The 21,685-nt window shown below is 40.8% G+C and overlaps 1 protein-coding gene across 1 annotated transcript; it reads left to right on the top strand.

The window, feature by feature from the left end:
• Nucleotides 1-15,202: 15,202 nt before the first annotated feature.
• LOC146811762 (apoptosis-associated speck-like protein containing a CARD) lies at nt 15,203-21,456 on the top strand. The gene is made up of 3 exons (XM_085618756.1): nt 15,203-15,567; nt 18,022-18,090; nt 19,517-21,456. The coding sequence occupies exons 1-3, from the start codon at nt 15,291-15,293 to the stop codon at nt 19,774-19,776; spliced, it is 606 nt and encodes a 201-aa protein (XP_085474882.1). The 5' UTR covers nt 15,203-15,290; the 3' UTR covers nt 19,777-21,456.
• The last annotated feature ends 229 nt before the right edge of the window (nt 21,457-21,685 follow it).

Below are 21,685 nucleotides of genomic sequence, written 5' to 3'. Positions count from 1 at the left end.
GTATGCTGAAATGTTCATAAATTTCTTCTTCTTTTGACTTATCCACTTTTTCAATTTGCCCAGTTGGTATTCCTGTGTCTTCTAGTATTTCTTCTTCATCTTCATCCATATAAATGGCTTCATACCATTTATTATTTCTTTTCAAATATAAATTTGCTCTTTGTACTTTTCGTACATCCACCAGCTCCTGCCAAATTTTCTTATTCTTTGTTAGTACTCCATTAACCAGAATAACTAATGGTTCAGTTTCCAATCTATCTGCATCAATTGTTTCCATATTTTTTTTTCAAATCCAATGGCAAATAGACAACCCTTCCTTTTAAACCTCTTTGTAAATCCGAAGGAGTTAATTTACCTGTTTTTGGCTCCATACGCACCATGGTCTGAAACGGATGGACACATTGAATGAGTATAGACTCATACGTATTTAAATCAGAAAGTTCTGGAGGAATATCAACCAATTCTAATTTATTATGTGCAGCTCTTGCTGGCATTCTATTTTCTTCTAACTTGTTATAACAGTATTTACAAATACGCTGATCTTCACCCAAATCAAAACTATTTTCCAGAAATATATATGTTGCAAAATCCTTCCACTTATAATTATCTTCATTTTCACTTTTTTTATACAAATCAACATACCTTGTTTGAATTTTGTAATGGCTTCTCCGGCAACAAATACAAGTAATATTTGGTCTTTCATTAGAGATGATAGCAAATTTGTCATTTCATCTTCAAAAGTTTTTCTAACAGTAAGTTCTACATTCTCTTCTACATTTTCATCAATAACTGTGTCATTTTCTGCACTTTCTTGTTCTGGACCAAAGTAACAAAACTGAATCTCATCAGTAACCTTCACGACATCTGATACAGATCCACGGAACAGAGCATTATTCAACTCATTCAACTTTAGTGCTGGACTTTTGGCAAAATACAATGTTCTCACAAACTTTCTCATTTCAGTATGATGAACAGCGAGCATCCTAAAATGGTGAACAACACTTTGACACACTTTCCTAGATAGACAAGCCAGAGAATGTCCTTGCAAACCAGTATTCTCTCTCACTCTGCATGGATCTAGTCTTTGAAGCACCGTAATTTTCTGTTTAACACTCTTTTTATTATATTCTCTTAGAAAGTCACGGATTTTATCAATAGATTCCTGACGCACAGTACAAATACTACTACAATTCCAAGTGTACACTGGGGCTTTAGGACGTCTCCCCATAACCTCATCAGCCATCACTTCTTCCTCATTTCTTGGAACCATTTTCTCCTTTTCCATTACACAACCATCCTCAACTTCATATGCTCTTCCATTGGTGTCAACTGCATGCAACAAACTATTACTTTGAAGATAACTCTCTTCATTAAAAAATGGTTCAGTACTTGAACTATGCTTCCATTCTCCTAAGAACACTTTACAAAAGTTATTTTTTTTTACTTCTCTTTTCCTTTTGCTTTGTGACTTCATTGCATTGACTAATTTATCTAATCTACGCATCCTGTTCAAAATTAAAATGAATCGTTTTTTTAAAATTTATAATGCCTTGGTAACAATACTTTCAATTAATTTCTTTTTCGTATAAAATTTGGTTTTTTTCTTATATTTTTTCACATCCTTTAGCAAATTTAACATCACTCTTCTCTGAAACATTTTTCTACGAATGTTTTTAAAATCTATTTTCCGTGTTAAGTTACTCTTTCTTACTTCTGAGTCTACATTAGCATTTTGTTTTTGCTGTCAACTCTGTTGTTGTTTTGTACTTGAAACACTGTTTGAATTTATCTTTCGATCATTTTTTTTTTTTTAAGATATTTTTTAAAAATTCTTTAGTTTGCTTACCAGAAGACTTTTTCTGCTTTCCAACACACACTTCTCCTCCTATTTTTTTTTACCAGTTGTCTTCAAATATAGTTGTTGTTTCTTTTCTTTTCTCTTTCTTGACTTTATAGGCATCTTTATATTTTTTCACTGTTGCTCAGCAGTACCTGCAAAAAACTAAAAAAAATACCTTTATGTAATTTTAATTCATTGCAACTTTTTTTTCAACTTTTCAAATCCTATCACATGAGCTGATCCTTTCCTACCAGTCCAAGTCTTACAAAACAAGAGAAACATGAATTAAATCTCTGACAACAATTCCTGTGTGCACACAGACTCATGGTGTGATTCTAGGCAGAAAACGATATTTGATTGGCAATTTGAAAGCACATTTACTTCTGTTGAGGAGCAAATGATAATTACTGTGACAGCCTGACACATTTTTCTTACATTTTAGAGAAGCAGAAAAGAGCACATGTCCTTACACCTATTTGAGACCATGACCATGTGTTACAGGGTGAGTGATTAGACTAGAGCAAAGGAAAAGAGCCTTAGTGACATTCAATCTGTTTGCGTTACACACTGCTATCTGAAACACAACACAGAGCTGAGTATTATGCATGGGAGTGTAGGAGAAGCTGCTGCATGTGTGCAAAGAGTGTGTTTCTGGAGACTGTGTATTGTCAGTTGCAAGAGAGATCTGCATGGAGACTTTTACAAGTGCATGAAGACTGCACATATGTGTTTAAGAGTACATATTTGGTAAACGTTAATTGGAGTTTTGTACATGTAGGAACTACCTCACCCATTACAAGATTTGATGGAAAATCTACCTAGTTAATTTGAAATGTGTTACCATTTGCCTCTTATTTTTCTGATACTGATTTGTGCTGAGTGCTAACCAACACATTTGAAGAAAACAAGCTGGCCCTTTCCTGAAAGTGCAAGTTTTACAGAACAACAACAACACAAATTAAATCTCTGACAACAATTCCTCTGTCCACACAGACTCATGCTGTGATTCTAGGCAGAAAACGATATTTCCTTTGGCAATTTGAAAGCACATTTAGTACTGTGGATGGAGCACTTGATAATTACTGAGACAGCCTCACACATTTCCCTTATATTTTAGAGAGGCAAAAAAGAGCACATGTCCTAATAGCTACTTGAGACCATCAGCATGTGATACAGGGTGAGTGATTAGAGTAGAGCAAAGGAAATGAGCCTTGGTTACGTTGAATGTGTTTGCGTTACACACTGCTATCTGAAACACAACACAGAGCTGAGTATTACGCATGGGAGTGTAGGAGAAGCTGCTGCATGTGTGCAAAGAGTGTGTTTCTGGAGACTGTGTATTCTCAGTTGCAAGAGAGATCTGCATGGAGACTTTTACAAGTGCATGAATACTGCAGATATGTGTGTAAGACTACATGTTTGGTAAAGGTTAATTGGAGTTTTGTACATGTAGGAAATACCTCACCCATTACAAGATTGAAAGGAAAATCTACCCTGTTGATTTGAAATGTGTTACCATTTGCCTCTCATTTTTCTGATAGTGATTTCTGCTGAGTACTAACCAACACATTTGAACAAAACAAGCTGGCCCTTTCCTGAAAGTGCAAATTTTGCAGAACAACAGCAACACAAATAAAATCTCTGACAACAATTCCTCTATCCACACAGACTCATGCTGTGATTCTAGGCAGAAAACGATATTTCCTTTTGCAATTTGAAAGCACATTTAGTACTGTGGATGGAGCAAGTGATAATTACTGAGACAGCCTCACACATTTCCCTTATATTTTAGAGAAGCAAAAAAGGAGCACATGTCCTAATAGCTACTTGAGACCATCAGCATGTGTTACAGGGTGAGTGATTAGAGTAGAGCAAAGGAAAAGAGCCTTAGTGACATTCAATCTGTTTGCGTTACACACTGCTATCTGAAACACAACACACAGCTGAGTATTATGCATGGGAGTGTAGGAGAAGCTGCTGCATGTGTGCAAAGAGTGTGTTTCTGGAGACTGTGTATTGTCAGTTGCAAGAGAGATCTGCATGGAGACTTTTACAAGTGCATGAAGACTGCACATATGTGTTTAAGAGTACATATTTGGTAAAGGTTAATTGGAGTTTTGAACATGTAGGAACTACCTCACCCTTTGCAGGAGTGGAAGGACAATCTACCCTGTGGTTTTCAAATGTGTTAGTATTTACCTCTCATTTGTGAGATAGTGATTTCTGCTGAGTGCTAACCATCACAGTTGAAGAAAACAAGCTACCCTTTTCCTGCGAGTGCAAGTTTAACAGAACAGCAACACAAATTAAATCTCTGACAACAATTCCTGTGTGCACACTGTCTCATGGTGTGATTCTAGGCACAAAACAGTATTCCTGGGTGATACCAGGCCCTTTCCTGAAAGTGCAAGTTTTACAGAACAAGAGCAACACAAATTAAATCTCTGACAACAATTCCTGTGTGCATGTTGTCTCATGGTGTGATTCTAGACAGAAAACAGTATTCCTGGGTCATACCAGTACACCTTAACTTATGGTGAAGACATACTCCATAATATCTTTCAAGTTCAAGGCACTTAAATATCTTCCTTAACATAAAATGTAAAACACAACTTTTAAATTGGTAGGAAAAAGTACCATGCTATTTTCAAATGTGTTTGCATTTGCCTCTCATTTTTCAGATAGTGATTTCTGCTGAGTGCTAAGCAACACAGTTGAAAAAAAGAAACTGCCCTTTCTTAAAAGTGCAAGTTTTACAAAACAACAGCAACACAAATTAAATCTCTGACAACAATTCCTGTGTGCACACAGACTCATGGTGTGATTCTAGGCACAAAGCGATATTTTCTTTGGCAATTTGAAAGCACATTTAGTACTGTGGTGGAGTAAGTGATAATTACTGTGACAGCCTGACACTTTTTTCTTATATTTTAGACAAGCAGAAAAGAGCACATGTCCTAACAGCTCCTTGACACCATGACCATGTATTACAAAAAACAAGCTGCCCCTTTCCTGCGAGTGCAAGGGTAATAGAGCAAGACCAACACAAATTAAATCTCTGATAACAATTCCTGTGTGCACACTGTGTCATGGTGTGATTCTAGGCAGAAAACAGTATTCCTGGGTGATACCAGTACACCTTAACGTATAGTGAAGACATACTCCATAATATCTAACATGTTCAAGGCACTTAAATATCTTCCTTAACATAAAATGTAAAACACCACTTTTAAATTGGTAGGTAAATGTACCATGCTATTTTCAAATGTGTTTGCATTTGCCTCTTTTTTGTGAAAAACTAATTTCTGCTGAATGCTAACCATCACACTTTAAGCAAACAAACTGCCCCTTTTCTGCGAGTGCAAGGCTAAGAGCAACACAAATTAAATCTCTGACAACAAATCCTGTGTGCACACAGACTCATGATGTGATTCTAGGCACAAAACAGTATTCCTCAGTGATACCAGTACACCTTAACTTACAGTGAAGACATACACCATAATATCTTACAAGTTCAAGACAGTTAAATTTCTCCTAAATCACAAAATGTAAAACACAACTTTTAAACAAGAATGACAATTCTATTATTTATATCAAAATACACCACATACTTCCCCTCTCAAACTCATAACTCACCTTTAAAATTAATTAGTTGAGAAAGAAATGTGGCACTCAAACAGCAGATTATCAGAGCCAGAATCTCAGAGCTGTACACCTCTCTCCTCTCTCCACAACCAGTAAATGGCAATTTTTCCCTCTCTTTTTTCCCACATATACATGTTAATGTAAAATCACAGTCCTTCCCACATGTTTTCAAATGAAATCACACATTTCTATTGGTTGCAACTTTCAACCCCTTTCCAAATCATCCCTTCCCCCAACATGACTTCTGTCTGCTACCATAGCAACAGGTCATGGAACACTAGTGTGAGCAGAGAGGTCAGAAGTTCAGCACACAATGTTTCTAATCCTTAGAGCAAGACTGCTTGACTTTTCAAACCTAACAGCAAATCCAAAGTAATGTTCAGTGGGAACACATTTTTCTGAACCAATCCAAAACATGCTTTTAAAAATGTAAACATACAGCCTAGTATTAACTGTAAAATGGTTTGAATCAGCCAATGAGTTCTTTTTATTAAAAAAAGTATGTATGCCTCCATTTTTCAACTGTCTTTCTTTTCATATTGTCATTCTACTGAAAGACACCTCCTGAGTGCATCCTGTTCTCCTTGGAAGATGTTCACAGTGTGGATTGTAGGTCATAGCTATGTCTTCTGGAGTGAAAAGTATGCAGAAAAAAGAGGTATTTTCAAAGACCTTGCTTTGCCAAATGTAGACATTAAATGGATTGGTCATAGAGGGTTAAAGTGGCACCAATTAATGCCTTTGGTGAAAACCTTTCTACATCTCCCACAGCCTAACCTTATTATTGTGTACTGTAGTGGTAATGACCTAGGCACTTTAACTGGGGTAGGTCTGGAAATGCTTATTAAGGACACCTTTCTGCAATTGATGTCACTTTTTCCACAAACTACCTTTGTATATTCTAATATATGCCAAAGGCAAGAAAGCACGTCAATAAGTCTGTTTCTGCTTTCCTCAGAGACTATGGTATGGGTTCTATATACCACAACAACTTGCGTTACAACATGCAAGACATTTATAGAGGAGACGGTGTACATTTCAATGATGAAGGGAACAGAGTCTTCCTCTTGAACTTTAGACTCTGCATTGGTACTTACTTGTAGGTACCGAAAAACACTCAATAAACACAAGGGCTCTTTTTAGAGCCACCTAATATCTAAACACTTAAACGTGATTTTTATTTCTATTTTTTTTATTGTTTTTTTTCAGGTGCGCGCAGGGTGGGCGCACCTCGCGATGTTTTTCAAAAAAATTAAAATCTTTTTTTTTCCCCTTCGTGCTCCTACTGTGACCCCCTGACAATGGCTAGGGGGTCAAGAACTCCCTACCCTGCCCCCTATTCACGTTCTCCACCTTTCCTTTTCAGTGCGACAGACAAAATGGCGGCCGACACTTCCTGATTTTGACCGATTCGAATGTTTACTGACATATAACAACCAATCAGAATTACGCTCGTGCACGGCAGGGTGCGCGCACAGGGCTTGCACAGTGCGCGCACCCTGCGCGCGTATAGATATTGATATGCTTTTAAATGCTATTTTCTCAGGAAATGCTGAACAGATTTACACTTCCTTGACCTTATGGCTACCTCTCTGCCAAATTTCAAGTAATTCTGTTCAGCCGTTCGGGCTGTAGCTGTGTCTAAAGGTCCTATGGGAAAATGCATGGGGAAAACGCGTTTTGGGACCCCCTTTTTTCTCGGCCCCCACTTGACGAATCACCCCGAGACTTTCAGGGTAGGAGCTGAGCAGAGCGCCCCATTAGTTTTGAAAATTTCGCGAGGATTCGGCAACCGGCGCCAAAGTTATTCAAAATAGAATTTTAAGATTTCCTATGGAAACACGGTCCTAACTATAACTATCTACTGGCGACCGCCAGAAGATAATATATATATATATATATATATATATATATATATATATATATATATATATATATATATATATTTATATATAATTTTTTTAGATAAAGTATTAATAGGGTGAAACGCAATGAGAGAAGTGGCACCACATCTGAATATTATATGCCTCCACCTGAAACGAACAGATGCAATTTCTATTTTCTGTGTCATTACACTGTAGAACAATAATCTGTTCACAATTATTCAGCAAAGTATATCAATGAGATATTATGCCGAGATTTTCATACTTTAGCGGATATTTGAATTATTGGCACCAAGTGAAACAGAGCTGGGATTTGTCAGTGACCTATTGCATCTAGTCTTTCTACCATGTCTACACATGTTTGAAGGAGTGGGAGGGTGCTATATATATCCTTGAAATGTTGGTGTTACTTAGATTGATAAAGCCTGCTGCGCAGACAAAACGCGTCTCTCTTTCCTGTGGGGTCGAGGGCGATCTGAAACACCATTAAATCAGCCCCATACTCACAGAACGGTGTGCGTGCCTCTTCTTTGGGGAAGTAGGATTGGCGATGTGATAAATATATATATTTATATATATATATATATATATATGTATATATATATATATATATATATATCGACAAGAATGGAGTCCCAAACGCGCTCTCGGAGTCAATAAATAATCACCAGGGAAACGGACGGTCACTTGGACACAGGTAGGTTTATTCACGTCATAAACCTGCTGCAACGCGTTTCACCCGCGAACGGGCTTGTTCACACAGCGTGCTCAACACAAATGCCACAATACATACTATTTCGTAAAGATTCAGTTGTCATGGAAAGAGGACTTCGTAATCCTCACTCATCACCACAAGTATCAACAAAAGTACGTTACACACAGCGCCATGTTGTACTATGTTTGTAGTGCTGGTAAGTATGGATAATAAACATTGAATACATTGTAGTACTGGCATATCATAACTTACACAGAGGAAACGGTCATCCTTAATGGTAATAAAATTACGTAACTTGGTAATTCTAATCCGCCTCAAATTTATATTCTTATATATCTTTTTTGGTATCCGAAAACAAGAACCTGTTTAATTCGTTGTCGAATATACCGTATTCCTCATATAGCTGTGTGTCAGTTTTCTCTACGCTATGTGTCTTCTTGATAGCGGGATTTCTAGGGCTGGGTAAAATCCATTACGGTACTAGGGAGCCGTTTTTTTGACATGGTTTCTTTCGTTTTGTAAAAATAAAATAAAACTTTATGCCGCCTCGTGGACATTTACACCACGTCATGTTCGCCTAATAGTGGCCAGAGACTGCCTGCAACTAAACCTGGGTATCACAGCCTGTGCAAGCATTTCCCTAGGACGTGTAAAGTAAAAAAACAACCCTTGTAAATAGGGGAGCCGTCCAATCACATAAACATTTGTACCAATGCAAGTGTATCCTATAGACACTGAGAAATGCTTTGTTCGCCTAATAGTGGCACACCACAGACTATACCCCGCTTAGTCATAAACGTATGTATATGTGTATACTAGAAAAGATATAAAAGGCTTAGTGCATGCAATTAGGGTTTTCCTCGTCAGATAATACCGACAGTAAAAAACAGAAACTCGCCCTATAGTGGCATAAATGTGACAGCAACCTATTACTCCTTGGTATAATGTACGGTTTAGTCCATCTAAAAGAATCGCCTTGTGGTGGCAGGGGTCATGACACCTATCTAAGGTACCTCAAACACATGTTGTCAGGAGTATGCAAGTGGCATGTTGAGTTGCCCTGTTCAATCTATCTTCCTATAAACACCCATCCGTGTAAACCAACATTTAATAATATAGGAAAACGGAATCATATCAGCGAGAGAGAAAAGAGTGCATCTTGGTTTTCTAAGTGGCAAGAGGTTATATTGGAGGTTAAATCTCTATCATGTCTAATTGGTACATCATACAAAAAGTTCATTGTTGTGTACTCGGAACCTCAACTTCTAGTAAAATACTTGATAGTTGTCAAAGGCCCAGTGCCTGGAAGTAGAAACGAAGAAAAGGGTAGGGACCCCCTTGGGCCCATAAGCATGATGGTCCCTTCCTTTCCTCCTGCAGGGAGAAGAACAAGAAAAAAGAGAAAAGAAGCGAAGTGAGAGAAGGCAGACGGAAAGCTGAGTAACATATTAACACTTAGCCTCCGTTTTTCGTTAAAAAGACCATCCCATACTGCCAGTCATGTACCTACTCCCGAAAATACACAAAAACAGGGACAATCCACCAGGGAGACCCATCATTTCATCTAGAGGCTGTGTATCGGAGAACGTTTCACGTTATGTAGATCATTTCCTAAGAGATTTTGTTCATGCGTTACCGTCATTTGTCAGAGACACCAAGGATTTCCTAGGCAAAATAGAGAAATTTGAATGGAAGAGAGAGTACATCCTGGTTACCCTAGATGTCAACTCTTTATATACAGTGATTGACCATGAACAAGGCCTAGAGGCATGCGCTAGGTTTCCAAAACGCAGGAACATACGCTTTTTAAGTCATTCAGCCATGATTCTTGACATGATCAAGTTCTGCTTACGCAACAACTTTTTTATGTTTAACAACGATTTGTACAAGCAAACTCTAGGGACTGCAATGGGTACATGCTTTGCCCCTAGTTTTGCAAACCTCTTCATGGGGGCATGGGAGGAGGACCTTCACATGAGCTCTACTCTTCGTGATACCTTAGCCAAGGTTGCACTTTGGTTAAGGTATATAGACGATATTTTTTTCATTTGGCAGAGTGAAGAGGATGAACTGAGTTTCTTCATTCAGTCTCTCAACCAAAATAACAAACATCTTACGTTTATGAGTACCATCAGTCGCAAACAAGTCAATTATCTTGACACCCAAGTAAGAGTTGTGAAGAATAAATTACAGATGATCCTCTACCGCAAAAGTACGGCAGGCAACACACTGCTCCATGCCATGAGTAGTCACCCGGATAATTTGAAATGGAGCATTCCTTACGGAGAACTTCTCAGAGCTAAAAGAAATTGTAGCAATCTGATTGATTACCAAAATGAAGAAAAAACAATGGTAAAAAGATTCAGAGAAAGAGGTTATCCGCAGTGGGTACTCAAAAGGGCAATGGACAAAATATCTAATGTTGAGAGAAATACACTCTTAGAAGACAAAATGAAGGAACACATAGGAAACGATGATGAGTCTAACACTGCACGCATGATTCTAACGTTATAAAGAAGATCCTGACACAAAACTGGAAGCTTTTGAAAAGTGACCCCATAATAGGCGATAGCATACCAGACAGACCGAAAATCACATATAGGAGGGGCCGCACTTTTAAAGACTTGCTGATTCATAGTGACTTAACAACAGGCACAGTCCCGAGAGGCATTAACATTCAAGGCTTCTTCCCCTGCGGACACTGTAAGGCTTGTGCCAATAGTCGCATGGTGAAGGAATTCTGGAACACCAGTACCAACACAATGATTAGCATTAACCAATTTTTAACATGCAACAGTACTTTCGTCATTTATGTTATAGAATGCCCATGTAAGTTAAGGTACGTGGGAAGTACAACACATATGGCGAAAAAACGAATTCTGGAACATATGAGAGCGATCACTAACAAAGATAAACAATATCCTATCGCTCGACATTTTGAAAGTTTCCATTTCTCAGATTGCAAAAAACTATCCTATTATGGGATAGAACAAATCTTACCTAACAAACGAGGCGGGAATCGTACCCTACGTCTCAGGCAAAGGGAATCAAGACACATCATTGGGATGTGTACCAGATTTCCAAATGGACACAATATGGATGAAGAAATGGCGATCCATTTACAATCTGAATGAATGATGTGCCGAAAGTATCAAACTATGTACTATTCTTCTTTTTCCTTTAGAGCGCCCTACATGTCTAACTATGTGTTTTACTTGGCATGTCTACATAACCGTACTTACGATGCATATACTATAATGATAACCTTTTTGGATATTACTACAGGTTATTCCAGAGAAATGTACTATGCAATATGATGACATGTTTCTCGTTGCTGAACTTATGTGTACATAACCTTGTGATTTTAACGAAAAACGGAGGCTAAGTGTTAATATGTTACTCAGCTTTCCGTCTGCCCTCTCTCACTTCGCTTCTTTTCTCTTTTTTCTTGTTCTTCTCCCTGCAGGAGGAAAGGAAGGGACCATCATGCTTATGGGCCCAAGGGGGTCCCTACCCTTTTCTTCGTTTCTACTTCCAGGCACTGGGCCTTTGACAACTATCAAGTATTTTACTAGAAGTTGAGGTTCCGAGTACACAACAATGAACTTTTTGTATGATGTACCAATTAGACATGATAGAGATTTAACCTCCAATATAACCTCTTGCCACTTAGAAAACCAAGATGCACTCTTTTCTCTCTCTCTGATATGATTCCGTTTTCCTATATTATTAAATGTTGGTTTACACGGATGGGTGTTTATAGGAAGATAGATTGAACAGGGCAACTCAACATGCCACTTGCATACTCCTGACAACATGTGTTTGAGGTACCTTAGATAGGTGTCATGACCCCTGCCACCACAAGGCGGTTCTTTTAGATGGACTAAACCGTACATTATACCAAGGAGTAATAGGTTGCTGTCACATTTATGCCACTATAGGGCGAGTTTCTGTTTTTTACTGTCGGTATTATCTGACGAGGAAAACCCTAATTGCATGCACTAAGCCTTTTATATCTTTTCTAGTATACACATATACATACGTTTATGACTAAGCGGGGTATAGTCTGTGGTGAGCCACTATTAGGCGAACAAAGCATTTCTCAGTGTCTATAGGACACACTTGCATTGGTACAAATGTTTATGTGATTGGACGGCTCCCCTATTTACAAGGGTTGTTTTTTTTACTTTACACGTCCTAGGGAAATGCTTGCACAGGCTGTGATACCCAGGTTTAGTTGCAGGCAGTCTCTGGCCACTATTAGGCGAACATGACGTGGTGTAAATGTCCAAGAGGCGGCATAAAGTTTTATTTTATTTTTACAAAACGAAAGAAACCATGTCAAAAAAACGGCTCCCTAGCACCGTAATGGATTTTACCCAGCCCTAGAAATCACGCTATCAAGAAGACACATAGCGTAGAGAAAACTGACACACAGCTAAATGAGGAATACGGTATATTCGACAACGAATTAAACAGGTTCTTGTTTTCGGATTCCAAAAAAGATATATAAGAATATAAATTTGAGGCGGATTAGAATTACCAAGTTACGTAATTTTATTACCATTAAGGATGACCGTTTCCTCTGTGTAAGTTATGATATGCCAGTACTACAATGTATTCAATGTTTATTATCCATACTTACCAGCACTACAAACATAGTACAACATGGCGCTGTGTGTAACGTACTTTTGTTGATACTTGTTGGTGATGAGTGAGGATTACGAAGTCCTCTTTCCATGACAACTGAATCTTTACGAAATAGTATGTATTGTGGCATTTGTGTTGAACACGCTGTGTGAACAAGCCCGTTCGCGGGTGAAACGTGTTGCAGCAGGTTTATGACGTGAATAAACCTACCTGTGTCCAAGTGACCGTCCGTTTCCCTGGTGATTATTTATTGACTCCGAGAGCGCGTTTGGGACTCCATTCTTGTCGATAGTAATGCCGGTTGTCTCCGCCGGTCCGCGCCACCCCTCCAACGGGGGCTCGAACTTCAGAAGGAGTAACTTCATGGATGTATATATATATATATATATATATATATATATATATATATATATATATATATATATATATATATATATATTATCTACTGGCGGTCGCCAGTAGATAGTTATAGTTAGGATCGTGTTTCCATAGGAAATCTCAAAATTCTATTTTGAATAACTTTGGCGCCGGTTGACGAATCCTCGCGAAATTTTCAAAACTAATGGGGCGCTCCGCTCAGCTCCTACCCTGAAAGTCTCGGGGTGATTCGTCAAGGGGGGGCCGAGAAAAAAGGGGAATCCCAAAACGCGTTTTCCCCATGCATTTTTCCATAGGACCTTTAGTCGAAGGTACAGCCCGAACGGCTGAACAGAATTACTTGAAACTTGGCAGAGAGGTAGTCCTCAGGTCAGGGAAGTGCCTTTTGCAGGTCTGGTGTCAATCTGTTCAGTATTTCCTGAGAAAATAGCATTTAAATGCATATAAATATCTATACGCGCGCACCGTGCGCACACTGTGCGCGCACGGTGCCGTGCGCGAGCGAAATTCTGATTGGTTGATAGATGTCAGTAAACATTCGAATCGGTCGAAATCAGGAAGTGTCTGCCGCCATTTTGTCTGTCGCACTGAAAAGGAAAGGTGGAAAAAAGGTGGAAAACGTGAAAAGGGGGCAGGGAAGAGAGTTCCTGACCCCCTAGCCTTTGTCAGGGGGTCACAGAAGGACCCCCAAGGGTGAAAAAAATATTTTATTATTTTTGAAACAAATTGCGGTGCGCGCACGGTGAAAAACCTTGAAAAAAAATAATAATTATTAAATACATAACTTAGCATTTAAAAAACTGTACAAATTCACTTAAAAAACCATAGGTTTCACACACGTTATAGTTAGGAATTAGCATTTAAAAAACCTTGCAAATTCACTTAAAAAACCATAGGTTTCACACATGTTATAGTTAGCTGGACATTTCACTCGTAAAAAACCAATGCAATTCCCCCTTTATAGTTAGTTCAGATAACTATAACTCGCGCGACCGCCACTCTATCACAAGTATGATGTCATCAGTGATGTCATGAGTGATGCCACTGACCATGTCATGAGTGATGTAATATGTGACGTCATGAGCAGTGGATTGCGGGCGCGCGAGTTATAGTTATCTGAACTAACTATAACGGGGGAATTTCATTGGTTTTTTACGAGTGAAATGTCCAGCTAACTATAACATGTGTGAAACCTATGGTTTTTTAAGTGAATTTTATATATATATATATATTTATATATTATATAATTTTAGTAAAAATCAAAAGGTCATGGCTCCCCTAAAAATAAGGATCCGCAATAGGCTATCAGTCAAAATTAGATGATTGACACTGTTTAACAATGAGGACACATCTCTCCCCATGCAGAGCTCTCCACTTACATTAAACAGCTCGAGTTCTCCTGGCAGGTCTATCGGTGGTGGTGTCTAAGAGTTCTGTCCAAGGGTACTGAAGTAAGGGTCTGACGCTCCAAAGCAAGCAGTAGGGTGAAACATAACATAACTTGTATTTGTAAAAATCATGTTCACCTAGAAGGTATCTTGGCTCTGAATAAGAGATATTTATTGTTACCCAACTCACAGTTTACTCTTATAGTGACACATGCCACCCACTCTCAGAGGAGTTTGAATGCCCAGAATGCACCATGTGCTCATTGACTTGGCACTACCACTTCAAGGCATTTTATTAGAGAATCGCTACTGTTTGTCCTTGAAAGGTGAGGTTGAATGACCTAAAAAAGCTGCCAGTTTTGTACTTTTTATGCCAATAAAGCTTGCACTGCTGCTGTCCATGCTGTACCTGTGTTAGTGATGCCCAGTAAACTTATTTTAGCCCTATAAATCGAAAACCATTATCATTGCCAGTGTTTGTTTTCTAACTAGAGCAGAGGAGCTAAATCTCCGTTTAACTGTTTTAAAAAAGAATACACATTTTAAGGTATTGTAGGATTCATTATGTGATGAAGCTATGCCTCATGATAACAGAAAAACAATATCCACAGCATTGGTTTGGTAATTTCTATAGGTTTAGAATTAATATTACAGCATGATTGTTTTCCACTACAGGCATTGTATTTCTGGTCCTGCCCACTCCTCCTGGCCCCTCCCCTGGTCCTCAGAGAGTGATAAGATGCGCTTCCTGGTTCCCTCAGTCGAGGCTGAGCCGTGGCGCGCGCTGAGCCATGGCCAAGACCCTGAGGGATCACCTGGAGTTCGCCCTGGAGAGCCTGGAGGAGGTGGACTTGAAGAGGTTCAAGAGGACTCTGAACGATGCGCAGGTGGAGGCCGGCTATAACAAGATCCCACGGGGGAGGCTGGAGAAGGCAGACACTATGGACATAGCCGACCTGATCATCAGCTACTACCGGCAGGAGTACGGGCTGCGCGTCACCCTGGAGGTGCTGGAGAAAATCAACAAGAAGGACGTGGCTGAGACGCTTCGGAGGGCGGCGGGGGTAGGTAGGGCTGGCCTCATCCTCCGGTTAGAGGCTTCTTTTCTGGCGGGAGGGGGGGGGGGTGGCCGTTGGCTCAAGGACCAAGCGACACGTGTCCTGGCCGAGAAGGACTGGGGCTCCGTGAGACAGCCGGCGCACGCGGCTCTTTCACCAGGCTGAACTCACAGCCGGACCTCCGTCCGTAACTAGCACCGGACACGCGACTGCCGGGTCTCACCCTCGTTTTGCACAAAATGCACAACTTTTTCGGCCACTCCTAAAATTTTACTTATGTCCAATGCATTTCGGGGAAGCGTAATGTGTGCACCGAATATTGCCTGAAAGAATTATAAAGGTGCATCTGTGCCCTGGCTTCCCAGCTGCATCCCCAGCGGTTCTAGGCTCTGCTGTGCACGCAGGGGCTTCGCGCGACCCTGCAGGGGAGCCCCCCAACCCACGTCTATTTTACCGTCCTTTGCAGGAACGGCTGCACGGAGGAGGGGTGGGGGCATTGTCACATACATGACTGCTGGGTGCTTTCGCTTTCACTTACTATTTCTTTTCACTCGACGATTTCCTGGAAGTGAGGCGGGGGAGGATATTCGTATCTTTCGCCAATAGAAAAGTACAAACATGTTCGTTGGAGCGCTAAGAGGCCCTCTTTAATAAATCCATTCCAGCCCCTCTCTAAATCTCTGCCTGACCTTCGACTATCGCTAACCGCGGCGCGACCTGACTTGTGACTTGTCCATTATCAAAGTTAATGGCGCGCATCTGATGTGTGGCTGACTCTGTCCCAGCCATGCCAGCTTTAAAGAGCACGGGCATGATATTTAACCAGCAGCGTAGCAAGGATCTCGTGGACCCTGGTTCAGGCAAGGAAAATGGCCCATTCCATTGTCGTTGAGCTAACAAAATGATGAATGCAGCAATTATCAGGGCTCAATGGGCCCCTCAGGGATCTGGGGTCCGGTGCACTGCGCCTGTTGCACCAGTGGTAGCATTGACCATGTATTTATTACCAATCAGGGGGGAGAGGACGCCCATCTCTGTTCTCCCTCGCTCTCTTTTTGTCCCTTCCCCTTTAAATTAACCCTGCTCTTTCCAAGGCCTGCTAGACTTATGAAGGCATATACCTGATATGGCGTTGTCTTTACCTCGTCCCTGTTGTGATTCTAGACTCACAAATCTGAAACATTTCAGACGCTTAATTGGTCCCACCGGTCCAAGGCTCTGGCCTAAGAGTTGACCGACTTTGCCACCCCGCCAAGTGATATGTAAACACACGTGGCCAGTGCTGGCAGTGCGCTTCCCGTCACGAAGGACACAGACAAGCAATCCTTTTTTGCAGTACTGACAGGTGGGGCACTGTAGACTCCTACAGATACAACCAAAGCAAAAGTACATGAACCAAAATCCAATCAGTGGTTGGCTAAAAGGCCAACTAGGGGCCTGTGGAGTAGATTAACATGGCCGCTATGTATGACTGACATTTCTCCAGCTCTACTGGCCTTCTAGAGGTACGTGCTCGACATGCCATAGACGTTTCCAGGTTCCCCGGCCCTCCTAGACTTTTGAGGCACTGCCACTACGTTCGTTCCAGCCTTTCAGGGGCATACATTTAACGGCGACTGACACCAGTTCTTCTGGATTTTTAGAGAAACGTGGCTGGCACGTGACTGACTTCTAATACACACAGGACCATTCAGCAGTGATCAGTTCACCTTGAGGGCGATCCTACTTCAGTGGAGTCACATTCCTTGTCCATCCATCAGAGGCACACACCACCCAAGCGCATGTGCCTCCAGCTCAGAGAACTATACTATATCTATATAGGGGGAGGGGTCACACCTCAAGGACTACCTTCAGCAATAGTCCCAAGTCCATGTTGACTTCCACGTGCAAGTATTAGGCTTACAGCTGAAGTTATCTTTCCCCTCACAATCCAACTCAGAAGGAGACATCAAGCTGTTGAGAAGGTCGATGGTTAAATAACAGCTGTCAGCTACCCCGTGTCCTGAGAGTGAGTTTCAGCCAGAACCCGTTTTGTAGGCACCTCCTGCTGGGACTTGACATGCCACTTTTTCTTTTAGAAAATGTGGCTTACAAGTGACAACATAATGGATGGTGTTGGCTGAAAAGCCAGGACTGGCTGAAATCACCCTCAAGGACTGGGATCAGTTTACAGATTTGACCGTGTGGGATAGGAGCATCATTGGGGTGAAATATAGTTGGGCCCAGTGTAGGCAACACAGTCACTGTGACCTCTGAACGTGACATGTCTCTAGCCCATCTGCCATAGGGCTGTCCCACTAAATTATATATTTGTAGTCGGTGTGAAGCAGGAGAGGGAGGGAGGGAGCTGTCTCATGGCTGGCAAGGTGGGCCTGTGAAGGTTGGGGTTCACAGAGGGTTTTGACGTGTTCAAAGGGATCAATTGACAATATTTGTTCTAACTACTAAATCTTTCTCCACACAGATGGCCCTGCAGGGAGCACAGCGCCGCCCCTGAACCCCAGCACGGGGGGTGCAGGAGCCAGACCTTCAGGTGAGCTTCAAGCTACAGAAGAGCATCAGGGAGGGTGAAGAAAGGCGCCTTAAGCAGCACGCATGGGGGTCACTACTGGACCATGTGGGACATTTTAGCCATCCCTATAAGTGAACCATGTGACAATCTGGAGGCCTCTGGCCCTGTGGTGCTGGAGAAGATGCCCACAGACTCCATGGCACCTCCTTAGAAATGCCTTCCTCTTCCAGGGCGGGTAGAGGAGGAAGTTGTTCCCTTGTACCCTTAAAGAGAGTGACCAGTTCATCCCTTGCCTGTTTCTGTGCATAGGTGAGCAGCAGGATGTTTATATACTGGTCCTGTATTCTACAGCAACTTTAGCGTGTTTGTATTCGAACGGCTGCTGGAACCTCAGGAGTGCCCTTTGGGATTTCGATGGTGTCTGTGTGGATGTCTATTGAGGGCTCAGGGCTGGGAGCAGAGGGAATCCTAAAAGGGGATCTGAGGGAAGGGGGTTTTCATAGCCAGAGTAGCTGATTTTCAGAAAGAGTGAAATATGACTAGAAATCCATTAAATTGCTTGAGTAATGATCCCTTTACTATAGTCTGTCTCTTCCCTCAAAGGATACTCCTGCTGGACCCACAATATAGAACACTCACAAGTCTACTCCAGTGAGGAGGTATCTGTGGGTTTGGATTCCCCTCATGAGAGCTAGAAGGCACTTTGGAGTGAGCTATTCGAGCTCAACCTAAAGGGTCCTCAGGTCAGCGCCCAATGTGCTACGATAGGTAAACAATCACAGACTTTGAGCCCTTAGGCAGTCCGTTAGAGCTCTCAGAGGAAAGGCGGTCAGCAGGTCATTGTGTGAAAACAAGTCTCCACATCTTCTGGTTTGGTTTTGCGAAGTCCCAGAAATTCCATGAAGCAAAGATGCCCAAAAAAATCTGCCTCTCATATTATGTATCATTTAACATTGTCAATTAAAATGAATCCTTCCTAATCCATAAACTCATCTATGGTGGTTAGTTCCCAAGTACTGCTGTCAATATTCAGCAAAATCAGGCTTAACATGATTGACAGGCTTCACTTAAAGCCTTTGATATAGCAGCCAACACAGAGTAATGAGGAAACTGACTGACTGGGTTCAGTTCCTGACTACTGATAAAAAGACACAAGTTTGGCAAAGCATGGTTTGAGTTAGCCTTTGTGCTACAAAAACATAGATCATATGCCAGTCTTTTAGGGGACGGGGGTCCTACATGTACCAAGATTTTCATACTTTGATAGAAAAACTTGATGCTGTTCAGAAGTGGTTTGGAAATCCCCCCTAAACAGTGGGAAGGGGGCGTAGATGAGGAGGACATATAGTATATGCACTTGTCTGTTGACCTGATGCAGGACATCTCAAAGAAAACAAATATCCAACAGACCGAAACATAACAGTATCATTTTTGTCTTCCGTCACAGGGAAGCACTTCGTGGACAAGCACAGAGAGGCAATTATCCAACGGTGCACTCTGGTGGATCCAATCCTCGACCGATTGCTCAGTGTGGAGTTGATAACAGAAGAGCAGTATGACTTAGTGCGGGTGATGACTCCGATTCAGGAAAAGATGCGGGAGCTGTACCGACTTATGCTTGGTTGGGGCGAATCTGATAAAGACCAGTTCTACAAAGCACTGAGAGAGAAGAATGGCCCCCTCGTCAGAGACCTGGGAGGCCAGTAAAGGGGTTTTCTGTAAAACGAAATATCAAGGGACTTTGGTGAATAAGTAGCAACACAGGTTTTTTCAGGTTTATCTCTGGGTCTTTATCTAGAAGGGAGATAAATAAATTCGTCCAGTAACAATGTCTTTGGTGCTAAAATAAGCTAGACAGTTGTTTGATTTATGTGCGAGTTTTCTATTAGCATGAACTGTAAAGCTCCTTAAAATTGTTTTTATAATTTTCAGTTTTTATAAGTAACATTATCAGTGCATTTTGATTTATAGTAGTGATTATTGAATTTGCAAGGCAGTAGTGAGGACAGAAAGGTGGAATAAGTGCCCTCTCTAAAGGAGTATAGGATATGGGGCTCGGTGATTGGGTGGGCAAGAAAGACTGGCGTTAGGAATGTCATTAAAAAATTGGGCTGGTGGGCGGAAAATAAGCAGATATGGGTCCAGATGTCTCTGGAAGTTCAATTTGCAGTATAACTGGAATCATATTTGGAAAAAATTTAAACTGGCACCCGCTCTTTTACTGTCTTTTAATTTTAAAATTAACATATTGAAATCAGCCCAATAATACCACTTTTGTGGAACTTAACCACTAATAGGTAGGGACAGTCTAAATCAGTGCAAACACGAGAGAAGGTATTTAGAAATATTTTTGGAGTTCTATGGGAAACGAAGGCAAAATCTGTACAAATTACTGTAAACAATCCTGTGGAAGTTTCTTAGACTAAAGTCAAAATTAGCGGTATAAGTGCATCAAATTGCAGTTGGTATATTTTTAACATTCCTGCACATTTATGGAACAAGCAGATTTAAATATGTTGGGTGTCAGTTCTTCCCCCCGCACATCTATCTTCAGCCATACTTTGTGAGTCCTGTTGTTCAAAGTCTACGCCTCTTTTACACATCTCCGGTCTGCTCCCCCTGTCTGCAATCTTACTTAGTCCTTATTACAGGATTTAAGGATATCTGCCCACCAGAATAGTTCCATCAGTTCTCCCACTTATGAAGATATCAATGCACACATGCTTGCTGCCTTAAGCCCTTACAGTTGATTTGAAACCCTGGAGGACAAAGTGACTTGGGCTTGGTGGGGAGGAGGGTAATTGCCTGGAAAACATACTAATCAGATTCCCACTGCTGGGCCAGGCCTTCCAGTTCAGTTGTGATGCTAATAATATTAAAGAGTGTACTTCTTAATGCCTGTAGTGACATTCGTACATACTCTGGCTCTGCCTCAATTACCTCATTCTTTCCTCTTTTTTTATGATACGTCATGTGGTTTGTATCTGCCTGGGCATTTTTAGTAGAGATAGAATGAATGCAGATAAGTTCCAAAATATTGGAAGTTAGTAAAGTTTCCAAAATATGCATGGAACTATGAAACCCGTGGAGATCTAAAACATTTGTATTTTCCACAGACAATTTCTGCACAACAGATTTTGATTGCCCTTTCTTATAGGAATTGCCCCTGGCTACTGTCTTGTTACCAATGTTTAAAATACATTGAAAAAATGTATTGTCGAAAAAGGGTGTGTTGGGGGGTGACAGGAAGGAGAGGGTGTTTTTCATTGTGTTAAATGTGTGTTTATATTTTAAATTAGGACCCCTACCAATGCTGTCACTTTCTGTCTTGCTTTGCATACTTTTATACACAAATGAAGGCAAAATAAAAAAAAACATTTCGACAAACTGATGCTTCTTTCTATCTTCAAAATGTTTTGCAATGCAGCACTATGGTTGACTCTTATTGGCCCTCGTCATTCTTCCTTTTTTATGGTAAATTAAATGCTCCTTCTGCCTGAAAATTCAGGTAGAGATAGAAAATATGCAAGTAATATACAGAATATCCAAATTCTGCTCGAACTTTCCAAAATTTACAAGAACTGCTGTGCAGTACGAAATTTATGTTTTATGCAAT

Source organism: Triturus cristatus, chromosome 7, assembly GCF_964204655.1.
Source record: "Triturus cristatus chromosome 7, aTriCri1.1, whole genome shotgun sequence".
Classification (NCBI taxonomy): Eukaryota; Metazoa; Chordata; class Amphibia; order Caudata; family Salamandridae; genus Triturus; species Triturus cristatus.
The sequence above is the reverse complement of the archived record's forward strand: the minus strand, read 5'-3'. Positions and strand labels throughout refer to the sequence as shown.